The sequence below is a fragment of the Urocampus carinirostris genome, chromosome 13, assembly GCF_059441175.1.
Source record: "Urocampus carinirostris isolate Australia breed hairy pipefish chromosome 13, RoL_Ucar_1.0, whole genome shotgun sequence".
In the NCBI taxonomy this organism is placed as follows: Eukaryota; Metazoa; Chordata; class Actinopteri; order Syngnathiformes; family Syngnathidae; genus Urocampus; species Urocampus carinirostris.
The window spans coordinates 25,088,202-25,101,212 of NC_142361.1; the positions used below are offsets into that span (position 1 = coordinate 25,088,202).

Consider the following 13,011-nt stretch of genomic DNA (forward strand, 5'->3'; position numbering starts at 1 on the left):
CATCGATTTGCTGTGTCACGTGATTGATGAATCCCTAAGTATGTCAAATCAATGCAAATAAGAGTGCACTTAATTCCGTTGTGACACTGAAGGTTGTAGTAAAACTTTGGCCTGGCAGAGGATGACTCGAAACCGTACCTTGCATATTTTTAAAATCCTACATTGAATCATTACAAACGTAATTTGAGAGAAACAGTCAAACACTACAAAATTAACAATTTTCAAGGGAACGGATAGTGCTGCAGAAATGCAAGGAAAAATCCGAAAATAAATGAAACGAATTAAAAATAAATCTATTATTGATCACATGTTTAGCCCTACACAAGGGGCCGATTCTTAAGTATATGATCAATTATTTTCAGATTAGGAATGATATTCAAAGATTCAACCAGAAAAACAAATTAGTTGACAACGTTTTGAAAAGTAGGTTCCACATTTTTGATATAAATCTTTTTTGTGGGAAAAAGAACACATCAAATGAAATGTATTGCTCTTTCTTTGTTTTTTTTTTTTATGTATGATGAGTCAAAATGTAATATGATCCTTGGAAAATGTGGCAGGAAAATAGTATTTTACATAGTTGCATGTGTATGGCATACATGTGTATGTATTTTGGTTTATTGTTAAATTATTTGACAAACACTTAAAAACATTTTTTTATGTACTGTATAATATTCTGTTTGGAGCACTATTTTTCTACACGTCCAAAATTTTGATATTTGAATAAAAAGAAGAGACTAAAAAACCCATTATTTTGTTAAAAATCAGACACAATGATTAATCGAATAAATTAATCTACTGATTCATTGAATATTAATATAATCCTTAGTTGCAGCCCTACTATATATGTATATAGTGCATGTCACAGTTGTATCCATGCATTTATAGTGTAAGTATATGCTTTTGACCTGCTAAGTTTGAGCACATCTTTTGAATAAATGAAACACTGCAATAGAGCTTACTTTTGAGGTGCGAAGGAAACAAATACAGTACTTTGTTGACTTGGAAAAAAATCATCCTTAATTTAATGTCAAAAATTAATTGTGGAAACAATAATTTGTGCAATGGCTTCACTCAAGCTTTGGATTTGGAATAGTCCCAAAAACTATCTATACGGGCTTTTTGTTCGTCTCTTATCCGGTAAACAATTCATTCAAATGGCTCCAAATCGGATTATTCACGGTTCGCGGAACTACCTTGGTCGTCCTGTGGTGTGTCTTGGGCAAGTACAGCCTGGTAGCGCACATCTGCGTGTACATTTTTTTGGGTCCTGCTGAAAGACCCAGTCCTATTCTGGATCATCCAAGTATTCTCTCGCAAACTTCAGGTGGCCAAGTCTGGCACTGCATGATTTAAGTGTTTGGTGGCGTAGTGTGTAACCAATCGTAGCCTTTCGCTAACTTTAGTTGATTCTGTCCCCTATTGTGGAAGTATACCTATAATAAACTAAAATAAAGAGGATCTGTCAAGTCCCATCGATTTGTACAGCCTTTAATACACAACATCCCCTGATCTGCAACCTACATGAAGGCAAGGGAAAACTCAAAACCTCAGGATTAGGAAAATAAGGAATTCTTGGGTAGAGACACACGTCATGTAATATCCCTCATAGAATGATCAGGCTGCAATGGATTTTTCAGAAGCATCAACAGACAATACCAAGTTAATATTCATTTGAAATATAAGTATCAACAGAAATCGTGAAAAAAGTCAGCAACGACAACTTTCTTGTCTCAAAATTTTGACCGATGCAGCCGGTTCTAAATAATGGCATGCATCAGGTCCAGGTGCCGGTACAAAGGCTGAAACTCTTTATTCGAAAGTGTCAGTCCCTCTACCTTCCCCATTTTCTGGTCTTCGACAAACATGTTTGATAACAGTAAACACATATGTAATCTTTTTATAAATGACTAACTTAGAACATATTTACTTGTGTACACAGTCAATTTTTTTTCTTCAGCTTGGCTATATTTATAGAGCTTTGTTTTGAAATGCCATTAGCGTGGTTATTTTGAATTACGCTAATGCACCCCTGAGCAGGCACTTGTTCTTTATTGGCTACTATATGAAAGGACCTCCCATAGAAGCTGGCCATACTATGATAAACAGATAAAGGAGAACACTTATGAAGGACGTCTGTGTCCACCTCCTCTTAATTATGTCAGTCAGTCAGTTACCCAGAATCCACCATGCTCGGAGCTATTTCAAGTTTACAATGCAGTGTTCCTTGTTACCTATAGCAGTTCAAGTTTTGCGTCCTATATGTATTGCTGTTTTTTTCATATGAATTATGCAGATATTTGCGTACGTCACGGACTTTCAGCGTCACTTTATCGGTGCCAGTGCACGAAAGAACTGCCTTTGGTTTCCTGGTTGTGGCGGGAGTGATCGAAATGACAGTAAATTCCGATTTACAGAGCGCACCCAACTATTAGCCACATGCTTAAATTTAAGAACCAAGCTCAGTTTTCTCTTTCTTCAAGCCACACCAGATTTAAAGTTGCAGGCCTAAATGGACATACAAATGAACACATTCACGTCCATTCCTTGCAGTCCGGCTCACACCTAACGCTAACCGCCTGGGGAATTCTGTGTTGACACCTTTTGGCTGAAGAACACCAACAGCACCCGATGCCGTTTTTAGCCGCATCAATTTTCAGTTCTGCTGTGTTCTATTTACGTCACGAGTAACTTGACCATTTAAGATTGCGATTACGAAGACAAACACACATTTACTACTGCGCTTAAAGGAAAACGCAATCAGTAAAATGTGTGCCCTATATTTCCAGACGATAGCGCCATAGTGACCATACTTTGGAAAATAGTGCCAGATTGCAACTCAGATGTGTCATTTTGTGTTGTTTTCATTAGTGCTTGCTTCTGTTATGGACCAAATTACATTGGCTTGACATCGTTCCTCCAGGATTATAGGAAACTTGACCTGACAATGACGCTGATGATTCGGAAAGAGAAGTGTAGCATTTTTGATAGACAACTTACACAGCTGTTAAATTTGGACGAATACATTGTGGACTCGATTTGTGGGCGAAAAAATTAAATATCAGGGGTAGGTTGTAAATATTCAATAAAGTACTGTTGAACATTTTCATTTTCCCCTGTTATGTGTTAAATGTATAATGTCGGCAAAAATAGTGATTAATTTATCTCGATTGCATCATAAACGTTTCATACGTCCGTGTAGTGCTTTGTATTTAGACCATAAGCGTTGTGGAAAAGAGCAGAAAAATACCAAAATATAAAGGGTAAGCATTCCTTTATTTAAAGCCGCAGTGTTTAAAATGTAGCAAATAAGTAGTAGCTTTTAGTCTGGAATTTACGGTAGGTTTGCACTTGTCTTGTGGCAAACTAATAACCACATATACATGCTACAAGATACTACAAGTATTCCTTAGTTTACTACGCCAGTTTATAGCAAATTACAAAATTCATAAGAATACGAAAAAAAACCTTAAAAAAATAATTGAAATCAAGCAATCCCCATTTTGTACCGACAATGTTGAAACAAAAAAGCGCATTATACACAAATAAATACAGTTGTTGCAGGGTTTGTATGGTTGCCTGAAATCCTTGTAAAAGCTTGAATTTTAATGTTGTGTTTTTTAAGGATTCAGAATGGCTTGAATTATTGGTGAAGTGCTTGTAAATGCTTCAAAATGTTGCCATGTTTCACAATCTTCTTAAAGTTGAAGTCGACACTGCTCCCTGGTGGCATCAATTTAGCATTTCATTTATTTTTCCCTCATGATTAACTGCAGCTGGCATTAGTTTGTATGGCATTGTCCTTTCCAGTCAAGTCAAGTCATGTTTATTTGTATAGCGCCTAATCACAAATAGACTATTACAGATTACAGACTATTATTACGTCATTCCGTGATCTAAAACCTACTTGAGGGCAAGGAAAAACTCAAAACCTCAGCATGAGTAAAATAAATAAACCTTGAGAAAGGAACGCACATGAGGTAATCCCCCTTTCCAGGATGACCAGGCGTCATCGCCGCCTACAGGTCAAAACCAAGAGGACAAGTGCCTGCTACACCTAAACAGGGTACTATGACATGTCTATTAGTGCAAGGATTATGTATCAATTATGGCCATTTATTGTGGGGCATGTCAAAACTTAAGGTACCCTTTCCCAGTGGTAAACTGTAATAACACTTCCTGTAACTAAAAGTGTAAGCTATTATTTCATATAACACCTATATGGGGAGAAATCTCTCCAAAAAATATTCACACACGAATGGTTCAAATATATTCGCAATTTACTCAAGATCTAAAAATCATGTCTTGATAAATGCACACGCAAGATTAAAAATTGCATAAGTAAATCACAGATATATTTAATGATCTGCAAAATACGACATTCGCACGGGAATTTTTATTTTAACCTGACCGGAGAAATCGAAAGATTGGCTTTCAAATTGCCCCAAAAGTGCTTGAATTTGGCCATGAAAAAGGTGTACGAATCCTGTTGTTACACGAAATCCAAACACACCACCACGCTAAGGTGCCAACTACAAGTCGGGCCATGCCTTATATCTCTCTCTGTGTTCTGTTTCACACAGAGAGGGAAGGGGAAATGTTTCTCCGGGGATCTTGGACAGGTTTTCCTTTTATGAGAGTATTTGATATTCCGGACATGCTCCGGCCTTAAGAGCTCCCATGATTCATTGCAGGAGGCGACATTCGCCCGTAGCGACCATCCACTGCCGAGACTAATAATAGGACGGCCTTTCTTAGTCTCCCACGCCACACTTCATAACATGCAAAGACGATTAAAGGTGTTTTTGAGCTCCTCCTAGTGGTAAATAACGTCATGCACTAAAAAAACTATTGATATCTATAAGAAGCGAAAATGTATGATCCGTCATATAAATGAAGGGACGAGTTTCATTTTTTCTCGCCTTTTAGGAGCACCACAATCATTTTTAAATCATTTTAATTGGACAACAGACGAAAAACCTTGTTGATAATCCCAATAATCGCAATTTTAAATTTTTAAGTGAAGTATACTATAATCAAGACCAGCACCTACTTGGATTCAAGGGAATTTGTTTCCTAATCATTTACAAAATAAACTGGACAGAAAAACAACATGGTCGGCCTAATTTGACTGTAAATAGAACTTTGGCCATATGGGTGTGTTCGCTATTGGTTAGAATTCCCCATTAATCACACCAATCAATATCTGTAACCACTGGGATGCATTTTCTTGTAGTTCGGTGCGTTTATGTAGTAATGGTTAAGGCTGGTTCCCAGGCAGTCCAAGCGGTTGATTGCAGTGCAGAACCGTCAAGACTGGAGGCTTGGTTGGGACTAAAATCAGTCAGTGAGGCGTAGCTTAGGATGGCTGCTGGCAGGTCGTTTCTTTGTCCCTCAGGGTGCTTTCTCTGCAGCATCTCTTAGCTTTCCTAGGCTAACTTTCCGCCCAACTGGGAAAAAGCGGACAGGTTAGACCTTTTTACGTTGAAGAGTGGGAAGTTGTCAAGCTCACACCTTTTTTTTTTGCCGGCTCCTGAGGCAACCCCTCAATACCCTTTGTTTCAAAGACGGTAGATCAAATCTGACTGACCTATACATAGTTGCTAACACAATATTAATCAATCACTTTAAATACTTCAATTAAAGCTATCATATGGTTCAATGCACTTGTTAGGGCATAATATCATCAGTAGTTTTACATTGCAAACATACCATAAAAAAGTAATTGACCCTTTTCTGATTTATGTGTTTTCCCTCACTAGGGTTTCAGATCATCAAACCGTTTTAAATATCACACAGAGACAACTCAAGGAAATACAAAATGTTGATTCCATTTATTAAGACACAAACAAATCAAAACCTATCTGGCCCTGTATGAAAATGTAATTGCTCCCTGAGCTTGGTAGCAAGTATGGCCATTCTTGGTAGCGATAACAGAAATCAAACGTTTACGATAATTGGTAATGAGTCTTTCACAACGTTGTGGATGAATTTCGGCCCACTCTTCTTCCCAAAATTATTTCAAATTTACCATATCGGAGGCTTTTATAGCATGAACTGCTTGTTTCAGGTCACACTGCAGCATTTAATTGGATTCAAATTCTGACTTTGACTTGGCCACTACCGAACCTTCATTTCATTCAGAGGTGGACTTGCTGGTAGAGGTAAGATCGGGCCAAAAAATTCCAGGCCGACCTAACCCGGCCCGTGGGTTTAAAAGCCTGAATCACTCCGAGCCATTCTGATTTCCTTAATTTGTGGGACCAGGCCCGAAGTAAAGCTGCACTTCAGTGTTGTGCGTACTTCGGCGCTGAAGTGCAGCGCCAAAGTGCTCATTACGCTAAACTAGAGTGGCATCAAAGTCAGCGCAGAAGTGTGTTTCTCAAGTAAAACACTGTTACTTCAGACTACTTTACTTTCTCAAGTAGAAGTAAAAAGTAGTCATTATGCCAAACAGCGTGCATATTGTGCAGATCCTTCACAAAGGTAAAAAAGAACTGCAAGAGAGAAGCTTGGACTGGCCAGGACTGGCCGGACATAATGATTGACATTTTTTGACTGAAACTGGCCAGATTGTGTTTGGGGTTTCTTCTTACCTTTGAGGGCACAAACGGATGGCCGAATGTTCTCCTTTTGTCATGATTACCGATGTGATGCACCTGTGCCCGCTCCTTTGGCACCAACTGCCTCAGACTTTGATTGGCTCGCTTTCACTATTGAAACCCACGTCTATCTGTCACCTGTTGTCAGTCCGTCTGCGAACCTCAGTGTACAGGGCCGGCAGTGGCTCAGGAGGTAGAGCGCTCGTCTTGGGATCAAGCGATGGCAGTTCGAATCTTCCGTGTTACATGTCGAAGTGTCCTTGGATAAGACACTGAACCCCTAATACCCCCAATAAGCAGGTTAGCGCCTCACATGGCTGCACGGCCGCTATTGGGAAATGTGATGCACAACGTAAAGCGCTTTGGGAAGTCTTGACTTGAAAAGCGCTATATAAATGCAGATCATTTCATTTCATTTACGCTAGGCAAGCTTTTTCGACCCTGGCTCCCACCTGAATTTGCTCCTGTCTGTTTCCCGGCTTCGACCCGTTTTTTGATCCTGAACACGTCTCCTCTCCTGGCTTTCGACTTTTTTACGATCCCGACCACGTTTTTTGCTCTCCTGTCCTGGTTACTGACCCGTTTTTTCCGTTCCCGACACCGCCATCGCTCGCCACGGAAGTCCCACTTCCGCATTCAGAGCGACTTGCTTCCCGCGACCAGCAATCACCGGATCCTGGGTGGAATCCTTTCCTTTCTTCCAAATAAAATAGAAACGTAACGCAAGTGGGTCCTATCTCCGTTCTCGTCCTAACACCTTTAGGATCTCCGGGGGACACCAGAATTCATTGTTTTCCTAGTCCGGAGGCAGTAAAGCAGCCATCACCATCACACTGACGCAACCATGATTTACTGTTGGCATGATGTTCTTTTTGTCAAATGCGGCGCCATTTTTACGCCAGATGTAACGGGCTACACTTCTCCCAAAATTTTCAGTTTTTGACTCATCAGTCTGCAGAATGTTTCTACTAAAATCTCGAGGATAATCAGGACGCTTTTTGGCAAATGCGGGACGACTCTTTGTGTTATTTTGTGACAGCAGTAGTTTTTGCCTGGGAACTCCCATGCAAGCCATTTTTGTCCAGTGTTTTTCTTATAGTGAGTCATGAACGCTACCTTAGGACCATGACCACTTGCTATGGTTGACGTGATAATGAATTCTGGTGTTTACGAAAAGATCTTGAAAGATAATGTCAAACTCAAGCACCCTTTGATCATGCAGCAGGAAAACAATCCAAAACACATAAGAAAGTCCACCTCTGAATGGCTCAAAAAAATAAAATGAATGATTTGAAGTGGTCAAGATGAAGTCCAGATTCCAATCCAATTGATATTGTATAGTCCAATGATAAGTGAGTTAGTTTAATCCTCTGAAGTCCAGCTTGGGGGGGAGAGAAAGTTGGAGGTCAGAGGGGTAGTAATTCATGTCTTTGTAGCACTCGTTTTCGGTTGCCACCACACAATGCAGCAGATTCTAGTGGTCAAATTTTACACAGTGTCCCTTTAAAAAAGTACATCCTGACTTCGGAACGAGGAGGGATGAGGGCAGCATGTTTGTCAGGGCTGAACGATAGTGCAGCGCGAGACACGTCTTTTTTGTTTTATTACGAGCTCATAAATGACTCTCTGGGCTAGCTTTGTAAAAGCGAGACATGACAGGGTGAGTAAGAGTGCATTGACTGGCCCGTGTTATATTCATTTGTATTGATCGCTGTGTTGTCAGCTTTTAGAGGTGCCCCCTCCTTTTAAATTAAAGTTCAAACCTCTCTCCAGGAGATTAAAGCGCAAATGTCAGAGATTTAAAAGCAGCTTTTGAATGTTCTGCAAACAGCCTGTATACTCTTTTTCTCATTTGCTTTTTTTATGTTTATTTATATGTTTCTGAGTTGCATGGTTTGAACTAATGAGGTCTAAAAAATTGGACTTCAGCCCATCCATCTTTGCCTTCGTACCTTTTCCTGTAACCTGGAACCCCCCTAAAACCCTTGCCCCCTTGATGAAGCTCTCTTAAAAAATGCATCACCGAGACGGAGGCTACATCGCTGTCACACGGGGGCACTGTTAAGCTGTGCATTGCAGCATGCTGATTTGATCCACACAAATATGTTGCAGCAAATGTACCAGCAGTTTTGGAAAAACCTCTAGTTTTAATATTCCCCAACCTTAAAGAATGGCAAAAACTGTATGGCCAGGGGGTCGCAAAATGATTATAGGTCGGTCACGGCGTTCACATTTTCTTACCTTCATTTTATGCGCCACACTGAGTTTTATTTGGGGGGTGGGTGTGTGTAGGTGGAGGCAATCGCTAGATGCAACAAGCCGGCACGACAATAATGTGTGATTAAGATTGTAGGTTTGCATTTTCTCTTTTTTTTCTTTTTCGTTTCCAGGCATACGGCATGTCGGTGCTGCCTCTGAATCTGATAAAAGGCACACGGAGCGTAGCGTACGAACGCCTGGAGAACACAGAGGACATTGATGAGGTGGAGCATCAGATTGAGAAGCTGAAATCTAAGGTGGGATACGAAAATGTTTGATCATGATCTGCTCAATACTTTCTTTCCCCAAAATTCAAGTTTTGGAGACAATGAATGGACCATCATTTTGCACAATGTTAAATGCTAAAACAATGCTTATGCTAAATATCAGTCATCAGGAGAACACTTGTCAAGCTTCTCCGAGTGTACGCAATCAAATCAGCATATTCCACATTTGAACTACAAAAGTTTTTGTGTGGTTAGTTGTGGTATGACTTGAAGTTAGCCCTTTTAATGTAAAATGTTAGCTCAGGAGGTAGAGCGCTCGTCTTGGGATCAAAAGGTCGCAGGTTCGATTCCCGGCTCCTCCGTGTTATATGTCGAAGTGTCCTTGGGCAAGACACTTAATCCCTAATGCCCCCAATAAGCAGGTTGGCGCCTTGCATGGTTGCATGACCGCTATTGGTGTGTGAGTGTGTGTGTGAATGGGTAAGTGTGAAGCACATTGTAAAGCGCTTTAAGAGGTCTTATAAATGCAGACCTTTTACCATTTATAAGGGTGTGCACACTTATGCAACCATCAGTCGTGTATTTTTGTCTGGCCTTTCAAAAATCCTTAAATTAACCCTTTATTGTTACGACGGCCTGCTGACTGTTGATAAACAAAGACGTGTCTTCTTGATGTCACCAGCCGTTGAAATATGTCAAATATCATTGGAAAGCTTGGGATTTAAGATATCCTTTCATATACTCCTCACATGAACATATTGATCCGTCTGAAACAAGATACCAGAAGGCTTTATAGTTTTCTGTCACCTGTTGTCAGTCCGTCTGCAAACTATAAAGCCGGCATAGCTCACCAATTAAGTCCCCTGACTGTCAGCAAATGAAGATGATGGTCCTTACTCATGATCTGGTTACATCCGGCACAGTCCAGTAAATCAAACCGTGTAAAGTATTTTCTCAAAAATCCACGTTAATGCCGACAAATAAAAAAATCCGTCTAAAAGCATTCCTGCATTGTTTTAAGGATCCTTGTTTTAATCAGTTTGTTTCGCACCATAACTCCCCTTTAAAAATAAACAGATTCGTTAGATGACTCTCAATATGGCTCTGATCTTTTGATTAAAACCACTCTCAGCCAATCGCAGGCTTGTTTTCACTGTCCAAAGTCCGCATTGGCCTATAAGGGCCTGTATTGATAAATGGACATCACCTTCTTTAGCTTTTAATGATTTTGACACAGGATTGACACATTATATGGACAATGAAATCTGAAAACAGCGATAGGCTGATATTCACAGTGTGTTCAAATTATACCCCAAAATAGACGTGCGTCACTCCACTCGGGATTTATTTGTGTTGCACCATTATTATGCACGTGCACAATCATTGATTGACTTCTACAAAGAGAGGTCAAACATTTACAACTCCTTCAAAATGTCAAAAAAAATGTCCAAAGTATATACACAGTTGAATAGAATAGAATAGAATAGAATAGAATATGCCTTTATTGTCATTGTTACAACATGGGATATGATGTGACAACGAAATTGGACGACTCCAGTTCCACATTTACAGTGAGGATAAGGAAACAAAGACACAAAGAACTAACTGACTTTGTTGTCCTCCGGGGGGGGGGGGGGGGGGGGGGGGTGATGAGGGGGGAGGGGGATGTGCGAGGGTCAAACAGAGTTGCCGGACACAACCGAATGTTTGATCTTACATTACACATAGTCCAGTGTTTTTCCGAATTGCTCAGTCCACAATTGAATGGATTTGGGAGTACAGTCCATAAACATGCCTGATTAAAGTCGCCGTCGACGATAAAGCTAAAGTTTAAAGTTGCAAATGTTTTAGTGCTGTAAACTGGTCGTCTCCAAATGGCCATTTGGGAAAACGCTAAGACCAACCATCAGAAAGATGTGCAAAATAAAATGTTTAGTTTTTCAGATTGTGATCAAAATTGACATGGTATCAGGTAAGGTTTTAAACTATTGTCTCACCTTTTTCCAGCTAAGATGCCCATGTTACACTCTTCTGCAGGCATTTAAATGCAAAAATTGTTATAGGTGAGAATCAAAACCTTGTATTTCTCTGTGTTCCAATCCAAATTACTCAATGTTAGTAACACTTGCCATGATTTTTCAATATGAGACGAAAATTCAGAGTGTTACCTTTCAGAAGAAACCAAAGCCCTCCATATTCCCCAATGGTTCAGAAACAGTATTCAATCCACTTTGAACTGGTCTTTGATTGGGATTTTGGGCTATTTTCACGGGAATGTTAAGGTCACAGAGGAAGGCGGTAATTTAATTAAAAATGACTACATTTTTTTAAAGGTTCAACACTTATTTGAACCTGAAATGTTTGATTTCCGAATTCATTTTTTTAAGCTTTGACTTTGACTGCACTGTTTTGCTTGATTCCTTATATGTCTTATAAGTAGTGGATCACCATTTGTATGCATGGCATATTAGAAGGGAGTACACTTAATCTTATTATCACACTAGTTTTAACCACGGACCCAGAAACAACTGTTTATTCCGTTGTGCGTTTCATGTTTTACAATGCCAATAGATTCTGTTGTATCCTTCTATGCTATTCTGAGCAGTGTAAGTGACCGATTTGTTGTCATAGTAACATGTAAAATGCACATCAAAATAAACATTCGTCTTTGGTACCCTGATTAAAGATCGTGTAAAAATAAGATAAAACCTAATGCCTCTTCTACATCACCGGTGGTGTGGTAGTAAGAGTTTGGCGTTCCTTGGATTAAATCCCGTTACAATCGATAGGTTGTGATAATACAGTAAAACAGCATGTATAATGGCCACCCAAACCTTAGGTTCTTTCTGCGCATTATACATGAATAACTATGTAATTGTGTTCCGATCTTTTTTTTTTTTATGGACAGTGTCAAGACGGTCGGCCTTTATCATCTCGGGACCGCCGCAACCTGCTGGACTTAGAAGGGAAACTGCAACTCCTCCAACGGAGAGGAAGGCACCTGGAAATCGCGGAAAGGAATTGCTGCAACAAAGTGGGCGGAGCTCTCAGACCTTTCAAGGTAATTTACGTTTCTAACAATTAATTACATGCACTAAACTCACGGTGTGATAAGAAATATAGATTATTCTTTTATAAACTTTGTCAATACCTCCCGTCAAATTGGTTCCTCGTTATTTATCTACAGCATCCCCGATATCAATCTGCTTTTGTCGGCTGATTTTTCTGCTCCAAATTGGACTGCTCTCGATTTGCTTTCAGATCATGTGCCCTTTAGAGAATTTTATATTTTTTAGGTTGTGTCTATCAGATGATTGACACAATGAATTACAAATATTTTGAAGGGGACTCCAGAACTTGATTATTTGTACTGACTAATCGTTTTTTTTTTTAAGTTTTGCAAGGGTTTGCTAAAAGTAGTCATAGTTTTGAGGTTATTTATGTTGATATCATATTTAATGTCAACTCACTAAGTCAATAGTGCATAATGATTGCATTGCTCACATACATATGTATCTCTCTCATCCTTTTTTTGGGTGTAAAATTATATTTTATTATGTTATTTTCATATTCTGTTATATTTATAGCATATTTTTATTTGATTTTTAATACAAAAAAACAATTATAAGAACAATCACTTATACATATTTGAAACAAATTCCATTATATTTATTCATAGTTATTTTTTAACATATATGTATTTTTTATTTTTATATAGTTTTTAATTTTATTAAGAATAATCATTGATATTTGAAACCATTTTATAAAAGGGTTAGGGTTTACTTTTAACATTTTTAATTGTATTTTCAGAAAAAAAAATATTTCAGATTTAAAACGTTTATAATTATATCACAAACGATTACTCATTATTCCATCATTAAATATGATTATTTAAATATCTTAATATATTTATGGATAATTGA

The 13,011-nt window shown here is 38.9% G+C and overlaps 1 protein-coding gene across 1 annotated transcript in view; it reads left to right on the forward strand.

Annotated features, from left to right (window-relative positions):
• Window positions 1-13,011, forward strand: part of lmbrd1 (LMBR1 domain containing 1) — a 71,652-nt gene that overhangs the window by 44,443 nt on the left and 14,198 nt on the right. Inside the window, exons 8-9 of the mRNA XM_088351529.1 lie at window positions 8,993-9,118; window positions 11,997-12,149. Coding sequence (XP_088207655.1) covers window positions 8,993-9,118; window positions 11,997-12,149 — 279 coding nt within the window. The remainder of the gene's footprint in view (window positions 1-8,992; window positions 9,119-11,996; window positions 12,150-13,011) is intronic.